At 45.8% G+C, this 27,048-nt stretch overlaps 1 protein-coding gene across 1 annotated transcript in view; it reads right to left on the minus strand.

The window, feature by feature from the left end:
• The window catches only part of COG5 (component of oligomeric golgi complex 5), a 2,640,594-nt gene that overhangs the window by 492,042 nt on the left and 2,121,504 nt on the right, over positions 1 to 27,048 (minus strand). Inside the window, exon 15 of the mRNA XM_069629143.1 lies at positions 5,069 to 5,179. Within this exon, the coding sequence (XP_069485244.1) occupies positions 5,069 to 5,179 (111 nt within the window). The remainder of the gene's footprint in view (positions 1 to 5,068; positions 5,180 to 27,048) is intronic.

Genomic DNA, 27,048 nt, shown 5'->3' on the forward strand with positions numbered 1-27,048 from the left:
TCCTGGCCATCTGAGCAAAGGATCCCCCAAAGTTTGGGTAGTGAAACACCTTCTGACTTTTCACACCTCCCATTGTTGGAAAGTTGAGAGGTTATGCATTGCAATGTAAATAATAAATAATGATTTCTAAAAACAGAAAAATAGTCCGCTTTATCTAAATCATACACAATGCCCCCATTGACAGAAAGGCATCCAAACACAAGTAAACCATACTCAACAAACAAGCCATCATCAATGGACAAACATCGATTGATGAGCAGACCGCCATCGACTAGCAAGAAACACTGTCCACTGCAAAACAGACATCCACGACAGTGTCCTGATCCATGGAAAGACCATTGTTAACAAACATTATGGCACTGTCATCCATAAGGCTGCATCTTCCGTCAGCACCATCCCTGTCCACAAGCTTGTTGAAGGACCTTTTATCAACAAGCTTGGCCATAATGAAATTGTCACTGATAGAACACTCTGGTCTGTCGGAGGTCATCCTATAGGGAGATTCAGACCTCTTTCTAAACGAAGAAGTTGACACCGAGACAGATTCCCCAGGAGGGAGACCAAGGAGTACCCAACTCACCCAATGGATATGGGGAGACCATGATGACACTTAACACTTTCAACCTGCACTCCACAATGTGGTAATTTACTTTGACAAAATTACTTTCCCATTTTTTCCATTTTCAGTTTAGAAATTAGGCCCCTCGAAACTCTGTGCTTTTTGCAACATTACCATGCACAGTCCCAAACACCCTCACCCCACTTAAACCGTCTACCCTAAATATATGTATCTCCTCCATAGATGTAATTTTGTTGAAGTAAATTACCATGCTGTAATTTATTTCAGGAAAACAACGTGATACCCAAAATATCATTGCAGGTTTCCAGAAACGTTGACACACTTGCAACAGGCTCAAGTAGAGAAAGCCTTCTAAGGAAGAGCCATACCAGCAGAAAAGAAAATCTGGCAACTTCAGAACATATTCTAGCTGTTGGGGACTCACACCATAGACTTCTTTGTAACAAAGGCCAAAAGCACATTTACAAGCAGTGCTAGGAGCTAGAGTCCTTGAGGGGTGAGTTTGTGAAGGTAAGGAATATCCTCTATGCATTTCTCATGATCCCCTTGTTTCTGAAGGGGCTAAGGTCATACGTGAGCAACCTTGCAATGTTATCACGATTGCACAAGCATGGGCGATGCTAATTTGGTACCCAATGTTGTTCAAGGTATCAGCTGCTGATCCAATGCACTTGGAGGCAAATCCAGCCCTACTCAGGAGGCAAGGCTGGGAAGTTTCTGCATCACGAATACCTGGAAAGCATGCTGTTGTGTCTTGTCTTTCCCTGCACCTGCCCTGTATGCACGGAATGCTAGGAGTGACTGACATGGAATGCTATGTGTGAGAATGTTATGTTGAGAAGATGGGTTGACAGAGAGGATGATGGTGGATGTTCTGTCCATGTAACTTACCTGATGTGGCCTAAATGTATTCCTGAACCCTGTACCCGGAGCTGGAACTCAGTAAAGATGTTTCCTGTTCCTACACTGGTATCAGTGTCGTGCTTGGCCAGGAATCCAACTTAACAATGGTGGCTATGATGCTGGCTGTGCTGGACGGACAGCACCAGGAGAGGGACTTCCAAAGCCCCCCAAAACAAGAGAAGATCCTCTCAACAGGTAGGAGCGCAGTGGGCTGCAGTGGGGCCAGTGAGGCCCAGCTATTGATGTGAGGAGGCAGCACCAGATCCTGGGGGGCCTATACTGTCTGCAAGGGGCAGACGGAGACTTTGCGGGGCTTGGGGCCCACCAAGCCTGCAAGGTTAAGACAGTAACCCAGGCAAAGGAAGACCAGTAGTGATTGCAGGAACCAGTTATGTCTGTGAGGGACAGCGAAGGAGCTAGTATCCAGGCAGCAGCATATGAATTAAAGCAGTGCGGGTCAGAGAAGAGCTAACAGGGACTTTGCTGGAGGAAACTGGTGAACATATTGCTGTAAGGGGCAGACCTACTGGCATATGTGAGGCAAGCCTGTGATATTGATGGCTCTTGTGGGATCCCAGTGAAACGGGCCAATCTTGCTAAAATGAAGAAGGAAGTAGGTCCCTTTGTGAGCAAAAGAGCAGGAGAGGGAGGCAGACCTGTCTCCCAAAGGTATTGGGCAGCACCTTTATGTGGTGCTGTAGTGGAAAGTCCGGCAAATAGCAAGTTGTTGGTACTCCAAGATCCCGATTTCTTGAATGTCTTCAGGGAGCTCTCAATTGAACAGAGAGAGGCTTAAGAGTTTAATTCACATTAGAGTTTTGGAATAGTGTAATATGAGGCCTGTTGAATATTCTACATCTGTTGGTGTGCTTGTGTTTTGGAAGTCGTGGCCTCTGTTTAGAGAGATTTATTGTGCATTTAGTTTTGTTTTGCTGAGGTTCAGTGTGCACTCATTTTAGCTGTGTTTTAACCACTTCTTTTACAGGTTGGACTTTGTGTTTTAAAGTTAGTTAGGACATGCACTTCCTAAGTTAGTAGGGTAATGTGCAAGTTATGATGCATGTTCTGTTAACCTTTTTAGTTTACAGGCTGGATTTCTACGGAAGAACATCGAGTTAGAATTTGATTTTCAAGTGCATGGTTTCACTGCTTTAAGTAAAACACTAAGGGAGGTTTATCTAAATGTGTTTAGTGAACTGTGATAACCGTCGAGAATATTTGTTCTACATTGTCTGGTGCGTGTGTCATGATGAAGTGGTTGTGCTTGGCTTTCTGAATTGGAGTTGCTGAAGTTGTGGAATGTGGTCTTTCAGCACAGGCGTCTTGTGGGCGTCGACGCCCGGAGTACTTGGAGTTCACTTTCTGTGGGCGGTCGGTTAACCGGGATACTTGGTGAACCCTACCGTGTTGGAAATGGTGCACATGTTATGGTGGGCAGCCAGTTAGTTGCCCACCCTTGCTGCCACTGGCTCCATGGCCCATAGTGGCTACGCCCCTCCAGGACGTCAACTATGCGGAGGCTCGCCTCTGCGTAGTGGTCCTCTCTTCTCCATAGGAGTTTCTGCTCTTATATACACGTCACATGAATAACCAGAATGGTGTCCTGCTTCGCTGATCATGACGTTCAGGCTGTGTTGAGCATTGCCTGTAGCCAATAAATGTAAAGAAGAATCTTTGTGTGATATAGTCTTTTCCGCATCCATATATGCAGACAAGGTGGTTTGCTCTTGGAGTTCCGCGCTGGAATGGGAGTCCTTGTCCTATAGGGGAGTCACTCCCAGTAAGGTCCCACTTGCCCAGACCCCTAGGGAGGGTCTTGTGTGGCAGGCCCACCTCCATAGCCTCACATGGGGTGGTTCCCCTCTGCAGAGACGGGACAAATAGTCCAGATTCATCACACTGGGCATAACCATTCCATTCAGGGTGACTTTTGGAAAACTGAAAAGTGATGGCTAGAAGGTTTTGAATTAATCAGAACCACTGACAGTCTGTACAACACTCCAGAAGGTTGTTTTTCAGCCTGTCATTTCATTCCAGAAGTGGACTAAGTCTATGCAAATAAGGCTTGGTCCTACCCCAAAGGTTTGCCTGTGGTCTCATGTAGACGGGATGTCCGCAAGCCAGTCAGGCTTGACTGCCCCTTTTGGGGAGGTGGGGCAAGCCTGATTGGCATAGGGTCTTTATCCTTCTGTAATAAAATGGCAGGCTGAAGAACAATGGTTTGGAAGGTTGTCAAGAGAAGTGCCAGCAGTTATGAATAATTCAAACTAAGCACTAAATGTATGCAAATGAGGCTTGGCCATACCCCAAAGGTTTGCCCGTGGTCCGAGAAACCACATGAGTGATCCACACGGCAAGCAAAAGAACCTGAAAAGACAGCAGAGGAGAAAAGGAGCACCAAGAAGTTTCAGCCTGGCAGGGTTCCGAACACAGCAGTACACCCTTCCAAGTGAGAGAGAGCAACCAGCAAGAGCCGCAGCAGTGCACGGCCAGTGCAAGAGCAGCATACTGCTGCAAAGAAGCACTGAGGTGGCGACACCGAAGAACACCAAGAGGCATCAGTGCTTCATGATTAAGGGATAGAGGAGCTGTCTCCTAAAGTAACACCCCCAATGGACTCATGAAGCCGCCAGAAACAGCCAATGAGCTTGGCGACGCGTATAGACAAAGAGGTCACCCAGACTCCCCCCAGGACAAAACGCAGAGAAGGGAGACCCCAAAGGAGGGGCCCCCGAAACATGAACTGGGACACTGAATTTCCAACACGGCTTTGGCTGTTACATGCAAACCCGCACAGGAGAAACAGCATCAAAGTTTCCAAAAGGCAGGATGAGATCAATACGCTTCTTTCTGATGTGGAAAAAGTGTATTTATAATTTGCCACTATGAGCACCTTCTTATAATTTGGTTGCCAAGTCGACCATCAGAAAGCTTTCCACTGCGCAAGCAGTAAACCATTTCAGGAGGTCTCTTTGCACCTCTGCTTGAAAAGACACAGTAGAAGGAGCAAGTTGCAGGGCTTCGTGCACTGTTCCCACGACTTGGAATTGGCAGCCTCCACTGGGCATACAACCACCACTGCTGCAGCGATAAGTGCCGTATCGGGCATGGCCCGCTACATGTTATAACACTCTGCCCTCCACCATTACAGGATCCCACAGAGCAGAGGCACCAGGCAACTCACTGAAAACTGTCTAACAAGTGAGAAGCATGGACTTGCAAGGCAATTTCTATGTCCTGTCACATGCTGCTTAGCCTTTCCAATGCATCAAGAAATATCCCACTTCTTTAATGATACACAGCACCCACAACTAGACAGTCCAAAATGAAAGATTTTGTTGAACAAAACCCAGGCCTTGCTGTATTTTATAAGAGTCAAAACGAAATGTTAATGTTTCTGATGCCGTAGGTTTCAAATACAGTAGCATTTAACAGATGTCACTGTAGCACCAGTGCATACAAACAGTTTGTTGGGCCACCAAGCACGCATCCAATTCAATCAAAATGTAATGCAATGTAGTGTCCCCACCAATTAAAGTTAAGTAGCAGTTTTATGAATGATAGGGTGCATCAGTGATCACTTACCTTTAGGACTGACTGATGCAGCCTGTAAAGTGAATTCACTACTGCAACATTTCTTCTTTGACCGTCCGTAAGTGGTCCAATGACTTGGCTAGCATCTCCTTGGGTGGATAACTATAATAGTCACAATAACGAGGATATTATATTGTTTCTCATCATTGATTTGCAGTCATAGAGCATCACACAGACACATTTCTTAATACAATGTCACAACAAACAAACAAAAAAAAAAGAAATCTGCGGCCACCATTCAATAGCTGACTTTGAAATATAGTGTTACACATTGTTCTACCATGGGAGTATGGAATGCTAAATTGCTTCCTTTTAGATTCAAATCCTCATCTCGCAGATAACACAATTGCAGCAGTAAACACTCAGAGTGCTTGAGTAGCTTAAACATATGTGAGGATGCAGTTTTCACAAATTAAGTAATAATTCTAAATTACATATCGCTCTTCTCGAAGGAGAACAGGTTACTAAACCATCAATTTTCACCATTAAACATGTTTCCAATACATATTCTTATCAATCCCTGGACCAACTATGATAGCAACCTCGTCTGTCGCTCCCCTATCCCCATACTGTTGCCCCCCCTCCCTCCAGCACTATCTGAAACGTTGTCAGGACTAGTACGATAGTCACTTGTTTTGTTCCTCCCCTCCCTTTTTGCACCCCTCTCCCTCACCTTTTGTTTTCCTCCTGCTCTACCAGAAATGTCGTCAGGCCTAGTACGGTAGTCGCCTGTCTGTTTCCGTTTCCTTCCCACTCTCCCCCTCCCTTCCTTATCTATGTCTTAGCTCTTGCACTATCTGAAATGTCGTCAGGCAGAGTACGATAGTTAATTTCACATGCTTACTGTTCATGGCCTGTAATAATGTCGTATTTTCCCTTGTTCCCTCCCTTGCCTTCAAGCGCTTTGAAACACATTGTGTGTAGATGCTATATAAATAAACTATCATATCATATTCATATCAATGGTGTATCAGTCGTAAATATATTTTCACTCTGTTTGATGTTTATGTAGATTAAAGGAACCTACAACATATAAGCACATTATTGTATTAGTGTCTTAGAGTTACAGTTTGAAAGGGCTATATATTTTATGCTACAAACTTTAGGCCTATGCCCGAGACATACCGCTGGAGGTAAATGATATATCTGCCGAGATTACCACTCTACTGAGAAGCAATTCAAGTGTTTTTTTGCCAAAGGTGAACGGCGTATTATACTGCATTTAATACAACCGCACAATAAAAAAAACTGCAGGCCCTAGCATATGAAAATTGCAGAAGTAGGACTTTGACCTTCTCAAGCACAAATCACTTCAACCTTATTACATGAGTGTTTAGTTACTACATGCTTGACATTACAACCGCTGGTCATGGGATTTACCCTTTTTGAGACCAGACCAGAGAGAGCCTCTTATTTTGGTTAGTAATAAAGCAAAGGAAACAAAGGAGAGCAAGAAGGGGTGCAGGAAGCACCTGAAGCTGAAAGGTTAAAAAGGAAGAGCACGAAATAAAGAGATGGGTTAAAGGTCAGAGTGGTCACGTTCGGGAGGAGCAAAGAGCCCAGCGCTCTCGAAAGTCTCCGATACTACCCCATGTAACAACTTGTTTGTTTGTTTAAAGACAAAAGGGGATTAAGCTTGTGGAAGGGAACCCTGACAGACCCAAGGATATTGTGAACGTTATTGATTTGCTGCAAGAGCCCTGCGTGGAAGGTTCTAAGGGCTCCCCTTTTGAATTGAACTATCTTGCACTGGCAGAACTACACCCATTGGTAAGACTATCTGAAACCACCTGTGTTTTACATTTCCTTTCCTTTGAACCACTATTTCTTTCCTTTTTAAAGACTTCCTAAGTGATTTTTGTAAAGAGTGAGTGCAAGCATAGGTTTAGACAAAGACAGGATTATTGTTTTCGACTTTCAGACATCGACTGCCCTTATAAAACATCAGTTAAGTTGACCATCCTTTTAGAGCTAGGGCCAGCTAGACATTACACCAACCCAGGAACCTTAGTAAATAAAGGTTTTGAAACTAACATCTTTGAGTCTTTGTCTCTCTTGTAAGAGCAGAAGCAGCAAGATGAGGGCTGCTGCTTTTGCCGAAAGAAAGCTGCACCTCTCTGCAAGGTTCGAGGAACCGAAAAGCTCAGACAGGAACGGTGGAGCCAGGAGGCTCACCGACTAAGAAGGAAGAAGCCGATGCACGAGCAGGACACGATGTGGGAATGCCAGGGGCCAGCAAAAGACTCTTGGGTGTTCGCAGTTGACAGAAAGCAGTGCTTCACTAACTGGAGCCTGGAGCGAAGCAGATGGGTCAAGTGGAAGTAGATGGGCGAGCCAAGAGAAAGCGGTCGCAAGAAGGAATTAGACGGAGTACCTTCACCGGCTGACCAGAGGAGAACCTAGAAACGCCCAAACGTGACAGTAAGTGCACCCTGAGACAGCAGGGACAATGGGGCGTATTGGCGACCGCGCTGAATGCAAATAGTCATAAACAGAGCAACAGAAAGAGAAAGGCAAACAGACTTCTTGTAAAAGGGGGAACTGAATTACAAGCAAAGTCCTTGCAAATATGTGAATGTATGCAATGCGAGTACATGGGAAACCTGAACAGAATAATATAATATATCAAGAGGATATATTATCCAACCAAATAGATGTACAATTGTGGGAGTGGGCAGAGACCCTGAATGAACAGACAAACAGGCAAGAGAGTACACCAAGCAATTACAGGTGGGTGTATATAAGAAGTCCTGGTAGGGGAGTACACCAGGAAATTACAAGTGTGTGAATATAAGAACCTCTGTCAGGAGAGGACACCAGGCCATTACAAGTGTGTGAATATAGAAGCCCTGCAAGGAGAGTACGCCAGGAACTTACAAGTGTGCGAATATATGAGCCCTTGGCAGGAGAGTACACCATGAAATTACAAGTGTTTGAACACAAGAAGCCATGGCAGGAGAATATTCCAGGCAATTGCAAGTGCGTGGATACAAGAAGTCCTGAGAAGGAACATCAGGACTGTGTTGACCAAAGGAGAAGGAGCAAAACCCTGGCAGAAATGTATACCAAGAATCCTGAAAGAAATAGAATTACAAAGCAAAACAGCTTTGTGGACAGTGTTATTGTGAGCCACGAAAGACACAAGGAACTGTTGTTTGAATAACTTTTGTGTTGAAGAGTAATCCAGAGGAAGGGAATCACCCTTTGCAACAAGGACCCTATCCTTCAAGAGCATTTGTACTGAAGAGGAATCCAGTGGAAGGGAACCACCCTTTGGAGCAAGGACCCTTATCCTTGAAGAACATTTGTGTTGGAGCCATTGAATCTTCCTTTACTAACACTTTTCTAAACCGCCCAAGGTTACATGTATTCCACTTTTAACCTTAGAGTTTAGTTTATAGTGTGAGGGTCAGAATAGAACTTTGGACACAGGACAGTTTTGTTATTGACATCCTGACAAAGACAGATCCCTATTTTTGGTTTAGGTAGGGACATTCCTCTTAGAGAGGGTCAGAGAGGTCTTTTCCCAACCCTTTTACTTTTAATAAAAGTATTGAACCAAATTCAAGGCTAACTTGTGGCACCCTCAAGTTAGAGAAACTTAGCAACAAAGCTTCCAATTCATCAGTAGCTACAGAACATCCCATTGGGTTTCATTTATGTAGTATCAGGAGAGAGTTGATACAACCCGGAGACCGAGTCTCAATATCAACTGGTTTGGTCCTCATACCCCAATTTGGAACATACATAAGACTCACCTCTACATCAGGCCTAGCTTGGCAATATGGCCTGGACGTCTTAGCAGGCGTCACAGATCCCGATTATAGAGGCAACATAAAAGTATTGGTACAAAACAGCAGAAAGAAGGCATATCAGGTAAAGGCAGGAGAAAAAATAGCTCTGGGGATTCTTGAAAAGGGCTCCATTTCCTAAAAACAAAGGAAATTAAAAACTCTGATAAAACTGAGAGGGGAAGCAAAGGATTTGGGGAGGCAGACATAGATGTCCCCACTTAATCTAAGGCAACTCCAAGTAAATCCCTTGGGGAAGTAGCCAACATTATTGCAGACTTGGCGTTTGCCTAAAGGAATGATCATTTGCTTGCAGAACCTTTCCTTCAGGTGTTACCCAAGGAGGATGGAAGAGAGAAGAACAATATAGTTACCCCTGGTAACGTTCTTTCAATTGGATGTTACTCCCACTTATTCCTCATCTTTTGATATAATCGTCTCCAGCGTCAGCTACATCAGAAATGTTTTCCAGCAGAGGGCGCTGTGCATCGATGCAGTCGACTCAATGTCAATGTCATCACTGGTCATATAGCATGCTCGGCGCCGGTTTGCTTAAGTTCCGCTTGTACACCCCTTTCCTTCTTGCAGAATTACTGGCATTAGTGTGCCCATGAAAAATTAGACCCTGAAAGAGTGTAAAATGTAATGGATGGAAATTCTACTGCAGGGTAGGTTGGTAGGGGCGATGAGGAATACGAGCGAGGAACATCCGATTGAAAAAAAACATTATCAGGAGTGAGTAACTTATTCTTCGAATGGATTGTGTTCTCCCACGTATTCTTCATCTTTTGATAGACTCCCGAAGCAGTGTCAGATTTGGGGGAGGGAGTAAGAATTTTAGAAGTGCTCTTAAGATTTGTTATTGACAGAGTGTAAAACTGCCTTCCCAAATCCTTCTTCCTGGCCTGAGGATGAATCCAGACAGTAATGTTTAGTAAAAGTGTGAATGGAAGACCATGTGGCTGCCACACAAATATCGTGTATCGGCACCCCCCGTTTGTAAAGCAGAAGACATTACCATGCGCCGTGTGGAATGGGCTCTAAGGCCTTCTGGGTGATCTTTCTCAGCCAATCTGTAGCACTCCATAATGCCCAATATAATACATTTAGACAAAGTTTGTTTAGTGACTGCAAGTCCCAACTTGCAACCTGTATACCCAACAAAAAGTTGGTCATCTTGACGTAACTTATCCATCCTAGAGATGTAAAAGCTAAGAGCTTGCCTTGGATGAAGTCTATGCAGCTTTTCCTCATCCTCATGTGGAGGCGGATAAAAAGACTGTGACAAAGTAACTGGCGTGTGTTTCGCTGTAACCGGTCATAAATAAAGTTGTTAAAACAAAAGACGGTAACAAAATATTCCGGTATGAATGAAAATCCGATCTAATTTTCGGCAGAAAAGTTGGTTTGACTTTAAGAACTACACTGTCTTTAAAGAAGGTAGTATATGGAGGTCTTAAAGGTCTGCAATCTTAATGGACACAAATGGAGTGTCTCAAATGCAGCGCACATAAGGAGTTTTAGAACAAGATTAAGGTCCCAAATCGGAACCTGAAATGAAGATGGAGGGAGCATGTTAGTAAGTCCATTTAGAAATTGCATGACTGAGGGTATCTTGAAGTATGATACCTCCTCCGACATGTGCTTGAAAATTGAAAGCGCCACCAAGTATCCTTTAATGATCCCAATCTGGAGCCCCAGATTTGCCAAATGTAAGGAAAGGACAACAACATAGGTGTACTGCACATAAAAGGGTCCACATCCTTTTCTCTACACCAGCTGCATAATTTGTTCCAACGGCAGCGGTACAAGGATTTTGTTGCCAGCCCTTCTGGCCAAAATCAAAATCTCCATCACGTTATCTGGGAGGTCCCAATCCCTACATCTCAACCTCTCAGAAACCATGCATGAAGGTTGAGTGCTTTGAGCTCTGAATGGAGAACACGGCCCTCATCTCGCGAGAGAAGGTCCTCTCTTTTACGGAAGACGCATTGCAGGGCAGATGGACATGTCCAGAAGGTCTGGGTACCATGTACCCATGGCCCAATCTGCAATTAGGATCATGGATTTCCTGAACTTTCTCAACCATCTGATCATGTGAGGAATGACAGGGGCTGAAGGAAATGCGTACACGAGTGGAAACTCCCAGTCCACTACGAACGCGTCTCCTAGAGCTCCTCTTGGGCGAAATTCACTGGAGCAGAACAGTTTGCACTTCCGTTTGACACTGGTCACGAAAGGATATACTTGAGGGGTTCCCAAAGGGCGGAGATCTCTTGAAGGACTTCCTGAACCAGTTCCCACTCGTGGGATACTGTGGTCTGCCTGCTCAGATCGTCCGCTGCCATGTTCTCTTTTCTGCCTAGGTGAACCGCCGATAGGGAAATTACTTCTTGAATTGCCCAGAATAGCCTCTCTGCACAGTGGTAGTGAAAATAAGCCTTCTTTTGTTGAGGTAGTACATGGCCACTGTGTTGTCCATCATTATCAGGACATTCTTTTCCTGTACAGTGGGCAGAAAGGCCTTCAGCGCTAGTCTGATCAGCCTCAGTTCTAAAAAGGTTAATGTGTAGTTTGGACTGGATCTATGTGATCACTACGCCGCCCATTACTGCGACGGCTGAAATGCTGACGCCAGTTACGGCGTGGCGCAGTGATCATATAGATCACTGTGCCCGCTTCCCCGGCCTGCTTTTCCTTTCCAACACCCCCACCCCCAATGTACCTTTTACGGCGGCACACTTCTGTGTGTGCCGCCTGCACCCTACTATTCCTGTGGTGTCAGCTCCTCCCACTAACGTGAGTTAGAGCTGACACCACAGGGTGTTTTTCTTTTTTTTTCTTTCGGGTCCCCCACTTACTAAAATGGACACCCCTGCAACCCTCGACTCCCTTTACGGCGCCCAACCAGAGCGGGGGACACCCCCACAACCTCCACTCTGCTTGGGCGCAGTAAATGTCACCCTCATTTTGTGCACCCCCAAAGTCGCAGTAACTGCAGGGGCGCACAAACGAGGGTGACATTTTTGTACAATTGCGTTTGGACTCTGATGGAGATTAACAAACAATGATTGTCAGATCATTGGCGTGGGCTCCCAACTTGGTGAGTCAGACATCCAACGCTACTGTTAGCTCTGGCCATGGTTGCCTAAAAGGTTCTACCTTCAGAATGTGGTCCTCGCAGGCCCACCACATACGATCCTGCGCAACTCTGCTCAGAACCTGAAGAAGGTCTGACATCTTGCCTGAGAATTGAGACCACTAAGTCCTGAGAGCCCATTGGAGGGATCTCATTCTCAGGCGAGCCTGTGGCACCAGGAAAATGCAGGATGCCGTGAGGCCAGGCAACCTTAAAAAGTCAAAGGCCTGAAAATGATGGGCACTCTGGAATTTAGTGACCATCTGCAGAATGTGCTGAGCCCTCACCTCGGGTGGCGAGGCTTTTCCTAAGTATGCATCCAAGACCACTCCGATGAACTGGAGTCTTTGAGATATCATGTGGGACTGCTTATAATTGAGGGAGGAGCCCAGTCTGTGGAGAGAGTGGCAGGTGATGCTCAGATGTTCCAGGGCTTGAGCGGGAGAACGTGCCCTGCTCAGCCAATCCTCCAGGTAGGGGTAGACGTGAATCCCTCCTCTCCTGAGACTCGCTGCCGCGACAGCCATCAGCTCGGTGAAAACCCTCAGGACGAAGTTCAGATTGAATGGCAGGACTCGAAAACTGATAATGGGAACCGCCAACGGCGAACCTCAGGTACTTTTTGTGCTTGTGATGGATAGGCACTTGAAAATAAGCATCTTGAAGTTCCAATGACACCATCCAATCCTGGAACTGGAGGGCCTGAAGGATCTGAGAAAGTGTGACCACCTTGAACATGTCCTTCCTGAGAAACTTGTTCAAACATCTCTAGTCCAAGATGGATCCCAATCCTATGTCCTTCTTGGGGATTAGGAAATAAGGAGAGTACCACCTTTTGTTCCTCTCCATTACAGGTATTGGTTCTATAGCACCTTTCTTTAGCAGGCTCAGAATTTCCTGAACAAGGAACGATATGATAGGATATAGTATATGATATTTTATTTGTATTGAGCTCATATACAAGTGTTTCAGAGTGCGACGAGGCAAGGGAGGGGAACAAGGGGGGATAATACAACATTCTTACTAGGTCCAGTGACATTGAGAACACGCATGTGCAGGGGATAGGGAAAGTGCAAGGGAGAGGGGAGCAGTGGAAAGTGCCGAGCAAGGGATAAAAAACAAAAACTGGTAGTGCAGCCAGCAAGTTGGCAAGTGCAAGGTTAAACCACAGACAAGGGTTGTCTGGTAAGTGCAGGTAAGGGGACTGTAGGGTTACAGATACAGACCCAAGTGCAAGGGTTGCCAGGAGGCATTGCGGGTGTATGGCAGGGTGGGCAGGGACCTGTGCCAGAAATCAGAGTGTAACCAGGTGCCCAGTGCCAAAGCAGACAGATCAGCAGGGGAGAGGAAGAGCAAAGGCAGAAGCAAAGAGGAAGGTTTTGAGGTGCTTCCGGAACCGAAGATGGTTCTCCTCAAGTTTCAGAGAGGCAAGTAGTCTGTTCCAAAGGGAGGCCCATCCGAGGAAAGAGATCTACCCCCAACTCGTTGCTTGGAGAAGTGACTGACCCTGAGGGAGTTAGAGGTGGAGGAGAGAAGAGCTCGAGTAGGAAAGTATTTACGTAGGGAGAGTCGAAGGTATTGTGGACCCATGCCCCAGAAAGTCTTGTGGACAATGCACAGGGTCATGAATTTAATCCTTGCAGCCACTGGGAGCCAATGAAGAAGTTTTCAGGGCTGGAGAGATACGATCCTAGGGCTTGAGGCCAAGGACAAGTCTCGCAGTCCTGTTCTGGATGAGTTGCAGAGGGCGGAGAGTAGAAGCAGGCAGATTTAGAAAGAGGCTGTTGCACTAGTCCAGCCTGGAAAGAACCAGAGCTCTAGAGACAGTGAGCTGCTGGGGGAAGGAGAGGAAAGATTGAATACCTCTGAGGAGGTGCAGTTGGTAGTTTGACTTCTTTGAGACGTCAGAAATGTGAGGAGGAAAGGAGAGTGTGGAGTCGATGATGACCCTGAGGTTCTTAATCTGACAGGTGGGAGCAAGAAGAGAGCCAAGGGAGGCCAGCCAGAGAGTAACAGGAAAGGAGGGTGCAGGTGTGCCGATGAGGCAAATCTCTGTTTTAATGGCATTAAGGCAGAGATCATTGGCGGGACACCACGACTGCATAGCAGACAAACAGTCAAAGGTGGGGGAAGGAGAAGAAGTGGCAGAGGGAAGCCTTAAAATGAAAGTTTGAGCAGAGAGCGGTAATGCGATGTGCAAGGGGTGCCAGGTATTGGTTGAAAAGACAGGGAGAGAGGTCAGACCCCTAGGGAACATCACAGGTACAGAGTGAGATAGAGGAAAGTAAGGACCCAAGTTGGACCTAGGAGGGTTGATTAGAGAGGAAAGAGGTCAGCCAAGCCAGGGCCTGGCCAGTGATACCCAGGTTATCACAGAGACATTGAGCAGGGTGGCATCTGGAATGGATCTGGAACTTTGAATGAGTGGCTTCCCGGTGGATGGTCTTGAGGCCTTTTAAGAAAAGAGAGGCAGTAACCCTGGGTTACTGTTTCCAACAACCATGCATCTGAAGTAATACCCCCCCCCCCATTCTTGCAGATGCTGTGAGTCTGCCTCCCACCAGGGTCTTGTGGGTTAAGGCCTCAGAGAGGTTTTGAGGAGGGTGAAGCAGCGGCTAAGGGTAAAGTAAACGTTGCCTGGGCAGGCTCTGCACCTTTCCCTCGTCCAACACGAGGAAATCTTCTTTGGCATCTTTGACTTGTCAGTCCTCTCGCTCTTCCAACTGAGGAGTAGAAACAAAAGAACCTATCCCTCCAAGATGATATGCTCGTGTGAGATGGTTGTGGCTGTCTGATAGCGGCACCAAGGGAATTGGCTGCCGCCTTTGAGGCCTGCAGGTTCTCTTGGCTTTCATCAGCCTTGCTGACTAACAGCTGGGTGCCATCAAAGGGCATGTTGAGGAGCCTGGCCTGCACGTCCAGTGCAAATCTTGACTTCCTCAACCATGCAAACTGTTCTTGCCACCATGGCTCTGCTGATACTGTCAGCAGAGTCCTGTCCTGACTGAAGAGACTCACACATAGCCTCCTTTCCATGTCTCACAATATTCAGGAAGCTGTCTCTTTCTTCCCCTTTGGGAATATGCTCAGCTGCCATGGCTATACAGTCCCACAGGGTAAACATAATTTTAGCTAAGGCACAAGTGACATTTGCAGATTTAAGAGCCATGCTCCCAGCAGAAAACCCTTTCCTTGCCCAAACATCGAAACGCTTACCCATACCTGTCTGAGGGAATTGTTGGATAAGCTGCTTGTTTAGAGGCAGAAGTGAAAGCCTGAACTACCAGGGTTGCTGGTGTAGAATGTTTAGACAAATAGTCAGGATCGCTACTGGATGGACTACACGTTCGGGTGAGGTTTTTATTCACTGCTGGACTTGCCTCAGGTGCCTCCCAGTTTGCCAAGAATATTGTTCAGGTCATCTTGCTTGAATTTGGGAGGAGGCCTGCCTCATCCTAGAAACTCTATTACCCTAGACATAAGATGTCTGTATGGGGCACCAGCATGTTTTGCCGAGTCCGGATTACCAAATTCAAGTTCTGGTGAAGTGTCAATCCCACTGGTTGACTGAAGGGTTTCATATAAGTCTTTTAGCCTCGACCCGTCCGAGATCAGGGATTCTGGGACGTTTGATATACTATACTGTAAACCAAAAGGAGGGGTATCTGTGTCTGAAGGTTCATGTTCTTCATAAATGAAAAACAAAGACTTGAAGAAATCCTTTCTTGGTAAAGGTTTAAAAGTGTGCTCAACTTCCTTAAGGATAATGGCAGGTTTAGAGGGCAAAGTTGTCGATGGTCTCGACCCCGATGGCGTGAATGGCTTTGACACACATGGCTTCGATAGTTTCGACCCTGATGATGTCGATGGTCTTGATGCTAATGGCGTCAATGCTTTGGACGGTAATGGCGTCAATGTTTTTGAAGACTTTATCGAAGCCCTCGGGGGCTCGATCCCCGACTCGAAAGAGTCTTTGAGGATTTCTCGTCGAGTCGAGACCTCGAAGGTTTAAGTGGGGTTTCAGGCCTGTGTCCTGGGCTCAAAGGATTTTAGCTTAGACATTTCCTTGTCGGCCTTCAATGGCGCGACAGATGCATGACTCTTGGTCTTCTGTTTTGAGGGGGTCAGTGCCTCCTTCTCGAAAATGTTTAACATTTCCTGTCTGAATGCCTCCGACTCAGCAGGAGTCAACAATTTGGTTGGACACGATATTGTTGTTCAGGAGAATTATTCGAGGAAGAGGTGGAAGGTGACCTTTGGCATCTCTTCTTCGTCTTCTTGGAAGAAGAAGGATGGTGTGATCCACTCCTGGATCGAGAGTGCTTTTTGGACCTTTTCCTTCGAGCAGAGTCGCCTCTCTACTAATCGGACAAGTGCTTTTTCGACAGAGTCATCGAGGGGGATTTAGTTTGGGGCCTACCCGCTGCTCATTTCCCTTTTCGCTCTTTCAACTCCTTACCAGTCATTGCTTGACAGGATTGTCAGTCTGCTGTTTCATACTCCATGCCAAGACACCACCGGCACACTTGATGAGGGTCCGTGTTCGACATCTTGGCACTGCAATTGTGGCATTTTTTTTAACCCTATCTTCGGGGTTGATGCTGTTGAAGACTAGGCCATCGTTTGAATATTGTGCAGTTTATAACTGGTACCAAAACACGACTTAATTCTCAAAGCGTTAGAAATCTCAGAAAAATTGAACTGAAGTGAACGGGCGCTGCGTGTGCTTTATGTACCAGTAATGACACTGACATCGAGACTGATGCCCATGAGGGACATCGAGTCGACTACATTGACACACAGCGCCCTCTGCCGACAATGTTTTTCCAAAGCAGCTGAAGCCGGTGAAGAATATATCAAAAGATGAGGAATACGTGGGAGGATACAATCCATTCGAAAGGGGGAGGTTTTTTTTCTAAAAACTGGGTTACTGTACAGAGGAAACTTTGGTCCTGATGGTACTCCTAGGTACCAAAAATGGTGCCACAAGTCACAAATACTAAGCCATTTTTATTTGCCCGGGATCTATACCGATGTGAAAAAAGTTGTACTTACTTGCGTCTTATGCCAGAAGACTAGTTTTCAGATGCCCCCTCCAGCTCCATTGCAACCTTTACCAATTATGTGCCTTTTTTCCGTAAAGGCATGGACATACTTGGGCGACGTGAACCATCAAAACTAGGGAAGTACATATTGGAAATAGTGGACTACGCAAAATGCTATCCTGAAGCATTCCCTTTACTCAATAACACGACCTAACAAATTCTCAAACATTTGATACTGTATGTTTCACAAGTTGGGTACCCAAAGGAGACCATTATGGACCAGGGGACTGCCTTCATGCGCAAACTAAATTCACAAGTAAATGAAATTCTACACATAAAAACACGTAGAACTTCCATTTACCACCCCAAGACTGACGGATTAGAGTAACGGTTTAATAAGGCCTTAAACATATGTTAAAGAAGTTAGTTGAAGCTGATGGTAAAAACAGGGATATCATGACACCTTGGGGCCCTTTTTGCCATCCATAAAATCCCATAATTCTCAACAGTATTCTCTCCATTTGAACTATTATATGGCAGAGAGCCACGGGATTTCCTTGACACGTTGCAGGAGACTTGGGGGACGGGGTGCGATAAAGACGTCTTGCCCCTTTCCTAAACATCCCAACGATTAAAGGAACACATGGATACGGTCAGGACAGTAATTCATACTCAAATGGTTAAAGCCCAAGAACATCAGAAAGGTTACCATGAAAGGAAAGCTTTGCTTAGGTCCTTTTCCATTATAATCTGCCCTCCTGCCTTAGATCCAACCAGCTAAGAGTGAGGCAGAGACTAGCACCCCTGACCAATCCAGTGGGCTAGAGGTGTGTTTAGCTAAGCCTGACCAGCCATATACTTCTATGTTGTCACTATGCATTATAAATAAGAGTCCATGACAGGACTCTAGACACACACTCTTCCTGAAGCTCCTGCGCTGCGCTCCTGATCTCCATTCATCTTGCTGACTCCAACTACAAGCCCAAAGCATTGCTGACCCTACTCCAGAGCCCGCTGCAAAACCCAAGCATAGCCGATTCCAACTCCAGCAAGGCCATTGATCCAGAATAAACCCACTAATCTCCCATTCACAAAAAGGGGAAAGCTGTGGTATCTTTTGCATCCTGAAATCAGCCTGGCTTGCTGCCCACTCATTGCGTGCCCACTAACTGCATGCAGCGGTACCTCTGCCATCCAGTGACCCGAATTGCCCAGCTGTTCGATACCCGGTGATCAGACCTTGCCCAGCTGACTTTTGCCAGGCGCGCCACCGTGTAGTGACCAGACCCTGTCGACTGTCCAAAAATCCCAAAACTGAGTGTGAGTATAATCCCCAGCCCACAGAAATGCATAGCTTACTTTGCATTGCCTTTGTCCCTTTTCCACTCTCTAAATAGTCATATTTATACCCAGGCAACTTGTTGAAACTGCTAGAATTATCCTCGTATCCTGTCCTTAATGTTTAAGTGGTAGCACCATCTCTTTTCAATTGTGTCTGGTGTAAATTATAAGCCCTTAGTTATATTTGGGGTAATGAAACTAATTTCCATATATTTTATTGTTGGGGTTGAGCACTGGGGGACAAGGGTGACCTCGTGAATCAACCTTGGAGCTTACTGTGTTGCTCTTTAACAATATAGCCTAGATAATTTAGTGTAAGTAACATTTTCCTTTCTTTTAAAACCGAAGTTTTCATTTTATCTGCTCTATTTTCCTACAAACGAACCTCACTCTACCTTGCATATCCCTCTCAATTCACCAGCTAGAGACCTATTTTTACCTCTATGTTTTACCCTGTGATATATATCTACCCCCTATCCCAGAATCCACACTCCAAATCAGAGTATTTCACCTGTTTTTATTAAAAACCGTTTTGGTAATTTAAAGCGGGAATTGAGAAAATTGCAATTTTTCCACTGTGTCATTTGGCCGCTACATGCTCTAAACTTTTCACCTATTTTCGAATTGTATGCCTTCTGCTGATCCATTGCCTTGTGATTGCCAGTGATAGAACATACATGCTATTGTGATAAAACATATGTATATTATAATGTAACCACACAATTAATTATTTGTAAAATTCAAATGTTATTTTAGGCCTTCACCTCTTATTTTGTGAGGGAAGGCCGGATTTGGATTTTGTTTTCTGCCTCTTATTCCTGACTACCTGCTGTTCCATTCTATACACTCAGAATTGTATTAATTGTGGGTTGAGGAAACATTGCAGGGGGAAACCTTAACTTGGGTGCTATCTATCCTAACCCAAAAAGTGCTCCTATTCACGTGTGCTGTGTATATGTTCTAGGAGAAGGTTAACCAAGTGCATTTAATTTTCACTGTAATTATCACCCCATTGGTGATTGCGGCCGCTTATTAAAAAGTGTATGATTTCATTTGAATTTTAAAAATAAATAAAATATTGTATTTTCGCCAACCGGCCTGGTTCCTGGTCCATTCTGACCCAGGGTATTTGAAAGAGGGGGTGTGATACGAGTAGTGTTCCATCTCAAATTGAATCCACATAAAATAAGGAGAAAGGCAAATCAATTGAGCGCTACACCCTGGGCTGAGACCAAGGTGTGTGTCGCCTGATTGAAATCCTTAAACTCATTTGTATGACCTAAATGCGCTGGTAGGTTGAACGCCCTCAGGGTCCGTAATCCAGGTCATTTGAGAGAGTAGGGTGTCGTAGGGTGCTTGGGTGCACCAGTTATGTGTGCAGCTGATGTAATTGCCTGATGGTAGCTGCATCCTAGCATTAAGTGTGGTGGTATTGATGTCGGTTGAATGTGTGCAGTCTGGCAGATGGACACCAAGACTGGGATCTGGCTGTGTTAGGCCTGTAAGATGCTATGTGTGTAGCTAGGCCGGTTTGTCATGGGATATAGCTGTGTTTTATTACAATGATGAGCTGTTCATGGGGTAATGTTTGTATGTGAGCAGGTAGGCCGTATTGATCGAGGGGTGTAGCTGCACTCTAATTGTGTGATGGTGTAGAGTAGAGAGTAAGCATAGTGATATGGGATGAGAGTGTTTGCGTGGAGATATGCTCTAAGGAGATCGATATTCTGCATGTCAGGCATGCGGTTGCTTAATAGCAAATTAATCTGCGCATTCAGTGATGACATTGATCGGGGTCTCATTGAGCATTAGTCATCGGGTTGCTGGGTTCAGTCGCTTCAGAAGGTCGTGTTGGTATTACGGAAAGAGCCACTTTTTTTAGAGCTTTTCGGAACGTCATATAGTGTTGGGTATGTTGAATATGAGGAGGAAGCGAGTTCCACAGAGTTGGGGCCAAGGATGAGAAGGCAGATCCTCCTATCCGGACAGAGTTAGAGGTTGGAATCCCTAGAAGGAGGGTAGTGCTTGATCTTAGGGTGCGGGATGTGAGGTATGGTTTTATCTTTTCTTGTAGGTGTATAGGGCCGGTCTTGTGCACTGCTCGGTGAGTGATGCAACAGGTCTTAAAAGGCGGCCCTTCGTCCGACTGGGAGCCAGTGGAGGGTTCGGAGAGCTGCTGAGATGTGGTCTCTTTGACCAAGGCCAAGGAGCAGTTTTGCAGCAGCGTTTTGGGCTCTTTGGAGGTTGTTGAGTTGGTATGCCGGGGCTCCTAGGTATAGGGAGTTGGCATAGTCCAGTCTCGACATCACAACACACATAACTACGGCAAGTCTGTTTGGGTAGGAGAGGTAGGGAAAAGATAGATAAACTGGGCTTTTCCCCATAAAGACAGGTATGACTAATGCATAAAGTTTGAAATGTGATACGTCTGCCAATAGGCAGCCAATGTAAGGATCTCCTGGCGTCAGTTACATGATCAAAATTTACGCAACCCCACAACACACATAACTACGGCAAGTCTGTTTGGGTAGGAGAGGTAGGGAAAAGATAGATAAACTGGGCTTTTCCCCATAAAGACAGGTATGACTAATGCATAAAGTTTGAAATGTGATACATCTGCCAATAGGCAGCCAATGTAAGGATCTCCTGGCGTCAGTTACATGATCAAAATTTACGCAACCCCAATACCACAAGAACAGCATTATTTTGCACGACCTGAAGTCGGTTGATTTCACCCCTACCAATGCCCTGCAGAAGGCTTGAACAGTAATCAAGGCGAGCTCCAATGATGGCGCGAGCTAGATTGGCACAGTTACAGGTTTATGTGCAAATTCAGAGCATATTGTTGGTGTGTATACATATTCCGAGCATACTTCATGATCGTATTGTGCTTATTTATATTCCATGCATATTGTATGTACATGCTCATATTATATAGCCTATCAATTACAATCTTTTTGTGTGCGTTCTGCACCTATCTATGCTTCCTTCGATTCCAAATTCATTCTTTGACTATACCGTGGGCATGCAAATATTGTTCAAGAGTAATCTGACAATGCACAGAGGTTTCGTACACCCCGCGTGTGTGAATGCTCAAGATCTATTTTTATATCTGCATGTATGGAGGAATCTCTTTGGTTGTGTGTGATGGAGAGAATGTTTTTACATCCAGAATTCGCACTTTAAATACCACTCTTTTCTCTTCCTTCTGTGTGCTGCGTGTTCTGCTGGTTCTATGTGCATGTGAAGATATCCTTCGTCTGAAGCGGAATGATTCCTCGCTAGTAGCTGCATCTGTCTCGGGCTTTCTCTTTCCTCCGTTCTACTAACAGTTGGCTGAGATAGAAGGCACAGATTTATCTATTTTTAGCAGATTTTCAGTTTGGCTGAAGTGATTTTTTGCAGTGTGCATTAGATACAAGTAAGGCTAGAAGTATACCAATGCTCAAAGCAGACAATTTCAAGATATGCGTCTCGAACATGTGGGTGCTTTTTGGGTCTCTGGAAAACCCAATGCAGATTATTTTACATGACAACATGCATCAATAAATACCAAATTTGGCATGTGTGCTAAAATCTGGCTACTCTTTTTTTCTGCCAAACGTCGTGAATTTTCATGGTCAAGCAAAAACGTTACAGGGGACATTTCTTCTCATTTTCCTATATAAAATGGCATGTTTTGCAGATCAAGGACATACTCTTGTATTTTTTTTAATCCTCGTGTTTTGTCTGCCTGCAGCAGAATTTCAAAAACTGTTCCAGAGAAGTTCATGTTTGTTCTTGTCAACTGCTAAATAGGAGCGCGCCATACAATTTAACTTGAAACCGACTCTGGTTCTTTTCGTCTGAGCTCCTTTAAACATTTCACTTTTTGTTTACATTTTGCATCTCCAATCAACTTGAAACTATATTTCTTCGAACTGCATTAAAAGTTCACAATGTATTATTTCATTTGTTTAAAAGTTCACAATTTGCATCTGTACTGGAACCATCTAAGCATTAATGACAATCGATTCTTTAGAGATTTGACCCACTGCTTGAATATGATTGATAAAGACCCCCATATAAGGAACAAGTTACTTACCTGTAACTGTTGTTCTTCAGCATGGGTCTGGCATGGATTCACATGCTCATGAATATTCCCAGTTGTCAAGCTGGGAATCCTCGGTAAGGAAAAAAATCAGTATCAGTTTCGTTTCTGATCTGTTTTTCTTAGTAGTAACCAATCACTGGTCTCAGGGTCATACTGCCCCCAGCCAATGACTGCCCTCTCCCTAAGCCCCGCCCCTGGCAGCCATCCTCAGATTTGGTAGCACGTAAAGTGGCATTATGACCAACTGAAGAGCCGCAGAGCGGTAGGAGGGAGGGTTCGCATGTGAATCCATGCCAGACCCATGCTGGAGAACAACAGTTACAGGTCAGTAACTTGTTCGTTCTCCAGCATGGGGTCTGGCATGGATTCACATGCTCATGAATATAAGAATACATAGCAGTACACACATGCACAACCACGGGAGGTGGCAAGGCTCAACATTACGCATTACATAAAACTCAACATTAAGCATCTCTTACCTCCTCACCAGGCTCACCTTAAGCGAACAGGTTGCGCAGCACTGCTCCCTGGAATCCCAGTTGATGCAGTAGAATCTCGTGAAGGTGTGCGTCAACCTCCACGTAGCAGCCCTGCAGATGTCCAGCAGGGGCACACCAGACAAGAACGCTGTGGTAGCAGCGATCGCTCTGGTCGAATGGGCTCTCGGACGGCCGGGCAACGGTCGGTTTGCCAACCGATGACAGTGCATGATGCAGCCAGAGAGCCATCTGGAAATGGAAGCCTTCGAGAGAGCCTTCCCTTGGTTCACAGGTCCAAAGTTCACAAACAGCTGTGATGTCTTCCGAAAACTCTTAGTTCGGTCCACGTAGAACTTCAGCGCTCTAGCTACATCCAGCGAGTGCAAAGTCCTCTCGGCCGACGACAAAGGCGACGGAAAAAAGACTGGTGACACCCAGGGCTCATTGAGATGGAAGTCCAACGGCACCTTGTGCATGAAGGAGGGGTGCGTCCTCAGCACCACCCTCGTCTCATGGAAAGTCAAGTATGGAGGCTTGCAGGAAAGGGCCTGAATCTCTCCCACGCGTCATGCAGAGCTGATGGCCACAAGGAACGCTGTCTTCCACGACAGGAACTTCAACGGGGCCGAATGCAAGGGATCGAATGGCGGGCCCATGAGCCTGGTCAGCATCACGTTGAGCTCCCACGCCGGGGCTGGGGCCTTCACCGGAGGGAACAATCGGAACAGTCCTTTCATAAACTCCTTCACCAGGCTATGAGACCACAGGGAAGACCGTCCTGCAGTTCTGGTGTATCGGGAAATCGCTGCCAGATGTAACTTGATGGAAGCATGAGCTAGTCCAGCTTTGGCCAGCGACAGTAAGTACGGTAGCAATTGAGGGGCTGTAATCGGTAGAGGGTTAATCTTCTGTGCGCGGCACCAGACAGAGAACCTCTTCCACTTGTGTCCGTAGCACGTGAGAGTTGAGGACGCCCTGGCCTTTGCAAGAACCTCTCTGCAGTCAGCCGGGATATCGCACCCTCCAAACTCTAGTGCTGCAGGAGCCAGGCCTGCAAGTTCAGCGACTCCGGCTCGTGATGAAGAATGGTGCCTCCTTCTCTGGAGAGAAGATCTGTGTCTGTCGACAGTTTGACTGGTGGAGATGCTGACAAGTCCAGAAGGTCCGGGAACCATATCTGTCTCGGCCACCTCGGTGCGACAAGGATCATCCTGCACCGGGACCTCTTGTGTTGGTTAATGAGCCTGAGCAGCAACGGCAACGGAGGGAACGCATACAGGAACAGGCCGTCCCAAAGGAACGAGAAAGCATCGCCCATGCTCCCCGGCTGGGGGAACCTGCTGGCGAACCTCTGGCACTTGGAGTTCATCGCCGTCGCGAACAGGTCGATTTGGGGTTTGCCCCATCACCGCAAGAGTTGATCCACTTGATCCTGGCGTAGTTCCCACTCGTGGCACGAGCGCAGCTCCCTGCAGAGTGAGTCGGCGATGGTGTTTTTTATCCCTGCTAGATGAAAATGTACCAGAAACATTCCCTGGGCAACGGCCCAGTGCCACAGATCCTGGGCTTCCTTGCACAGGGCTGGGGATCTGGTTCCTCCCTCCTTCCGGATGTAGAACATCGTGGTGGTGTTGTCGGTGAAGATCCTCACCTTGAGGGACGGGAGGAATGACTTGAGGGCCCAGAACACTGCTCGGAGCTCCAGTATGTTGATGTGGAGTGGCCTCTCCTCTGGCGAAGGAGCGCCCTGCCTGGCAGCCGAGGAGCCCGACCGTTCGGTGCTCTCGGTGCCCGCGGACTCGCAGTGCTTTGCCTTCTGTTGGGCCCCTGTCACGGGTGTGCCCTCACAGGACTTAGAAGACCGCTCTGACTTCTTCTTCTTCTCACCTGCTGGGCTCTTGCCTTCCAGCCAGTTCGAGAGACGGGTCCGACGATCCCTCATAGTCCGATCCGACATGTTCATGCAAAACGCACAGTCCTTCTCCATGTGCGTTTTGTCCTCGTGGAGGCAGTAAAGGCATTTCGAATGCTCGTCCTCCTTGAACACATTTTGTAGGTTGCATCCAGGGCAGATCCTGAACAGTTTGCCGGGAGTCGAGCTTCCCTTCTCCTGGGCCATGTTCTTCTCGTCTGCAAGGTAGGCCTCAGAAACTTCTGGAATCCTCCAAGAAGCGTAACTCGACGAAAACTTCATCCTTGAGGGGCGTAGATAAATCCAAAACGGGTCCCTGTGATCGGAAGTAGAAACGGTGGAGCTTGAGGCTCGATTAAACTGAAAAATGAGATAAATCTCTTAGAAAAAGCGCAAAACGCAGTAAAAGCTCGAGAGCTATAGCACGAGGACTCCCAACACTTGAACGTGCGGTAAAAAGCTGAGGATGGCTGCCAGGGGCGGGGCTTAGGGAGAGGGCAGTCATTGGTTGGGGGCAGTATGACCCAGAGACCAGTGATTGGTTACTACTAAAAAAGACAGATCAGAAGGGAAACTGATACTGATTTTTTCATTACCGAGGATTCCCAGCCTGATGACGGGGAATATTCATGAGCATGTGAATCCATGCCAGACCCCATGCTGGAGAAAACACACTATCATAGCTGGTGATTTAAATATGAACTGTATTGATGGAAAAATGGGGAAGTTAAAGGATACAAAGGAAAAATGGATGTGTCTAATGAAGGAGAGAGGGTTTAATATGGTAAATGGTGAAGTATTTGGTGATGTACCCCCTAAAGTTACTTGGCAGCAAGGTAATTACACCTCTACAATTGACTAGGTCTGCACTAATAATGAGTTGTTTTGTCATGTCACCTCTTTCAGAGTATTACAGCAAACAAAAAGTGATAATATTCTTCATCTTACATGGACACGGCCCTTTAATATTGTGAAAAATACCCCCAAAAAATATACTAGGAGTCTGGAGCTCTCTATCAATGGTAATCGATTCAGATGGACTCCAGCGGTCTTAAACGATCTTCTTGTAGCTGTGTCGTATCCCAAAGACATTCTGATACCGAACTTACTCTACTCAGATGGGGACTTTGTGTGAACCCTACAGCTATTTAAGAAATCAGAACAATTCTCTTTTGTGAATCAAAGACCGCATGAGCATGTCTATGATGAAGAGATTAGAATCAGAAAAGCAGAATTTAGGAGAGATGTACGTCTCATAATGCAGCAGAATCATAATAATAAAGCATTAATGGTATCTAAGTGTAAAAATAGATCTAACAACTGGATAAAGCAGCGCAAAGCTAATATGATATTGAAAGATGCTCAAACTATGCTGCATACTATAGCTTCGAAGAATTCTGCTTTAGTATGGGGCCTAATAAAAGCCACCTATGGGGGAAAACAATCGATAAGTAGTTCCAGAAGAAATATGGGTACAGTATTACAACTCTTTATATGCCGAATCCCATATTCCAATGCCACAAATGGATCTGGGACGGAAGGAAAACGAACAACTGATGTTCGATAACTTAGACATTGAAATTTACATATAAAACTAAGCAAATCGAGAGCTCCGGGACCAGATGGTCTTTCTAACCTTATGTTGAGAAAGAATCCTGAGGCGTGGGCGGCCATATTAGGCGCCATATTTAATCAAATCATAACTAGTAAAAAAAATACCCCATTCCTGGCAGAAATCCATTATTGTCCCCATTTATAAGAAAGGGGACAGATTAGATCCAAGAAATTACAGACCAATCGCGCTACTCGATGCCCCGGGAAAGATCTTTGCGCGTTTGGTTTTAAGAGACTTCAACAAATGGTCTAAAGCAGCTGGCCTAAATGATCCTTTCCAAACGGGCTTTGTGGTGGGTATAGGCACCTCTGTGAATTTACAGGTTTTGAATGCTATAAAACAGCATGAGCTGCAAGTTAAGAAATCGGTCTTTATGGCCTTTATCGACTTTGAAACCACTTTCGATTCCGTATCTAGAAGTCTCCTGTTCAACAAATTAGCTAAATACTCATGCCCCAAGCACCTGCGGCACTGGATATTTCAATTTCATACAGAGACCTCCATCCAAGTGCGACTGACCATGGATGGTACTTTATCTAAATCCATCAATACATAT

Source organism: Ambystoma mexicanum, chromosome 12, assembly GCF_040938575.1.
Source record: "Ambystoma mexicanum isolate Mex_15411 chromosome 12, UKY_AmexF1_1, whole genome shotgun sequence".
Classification (NCBI taxonomy): domain Eukaryota; kingdom Metazoa; phylum Chordata; class Amphibia; order Caudata; family Ambystomatidae; genus Ambystoma; species Ambystoma mexicanum.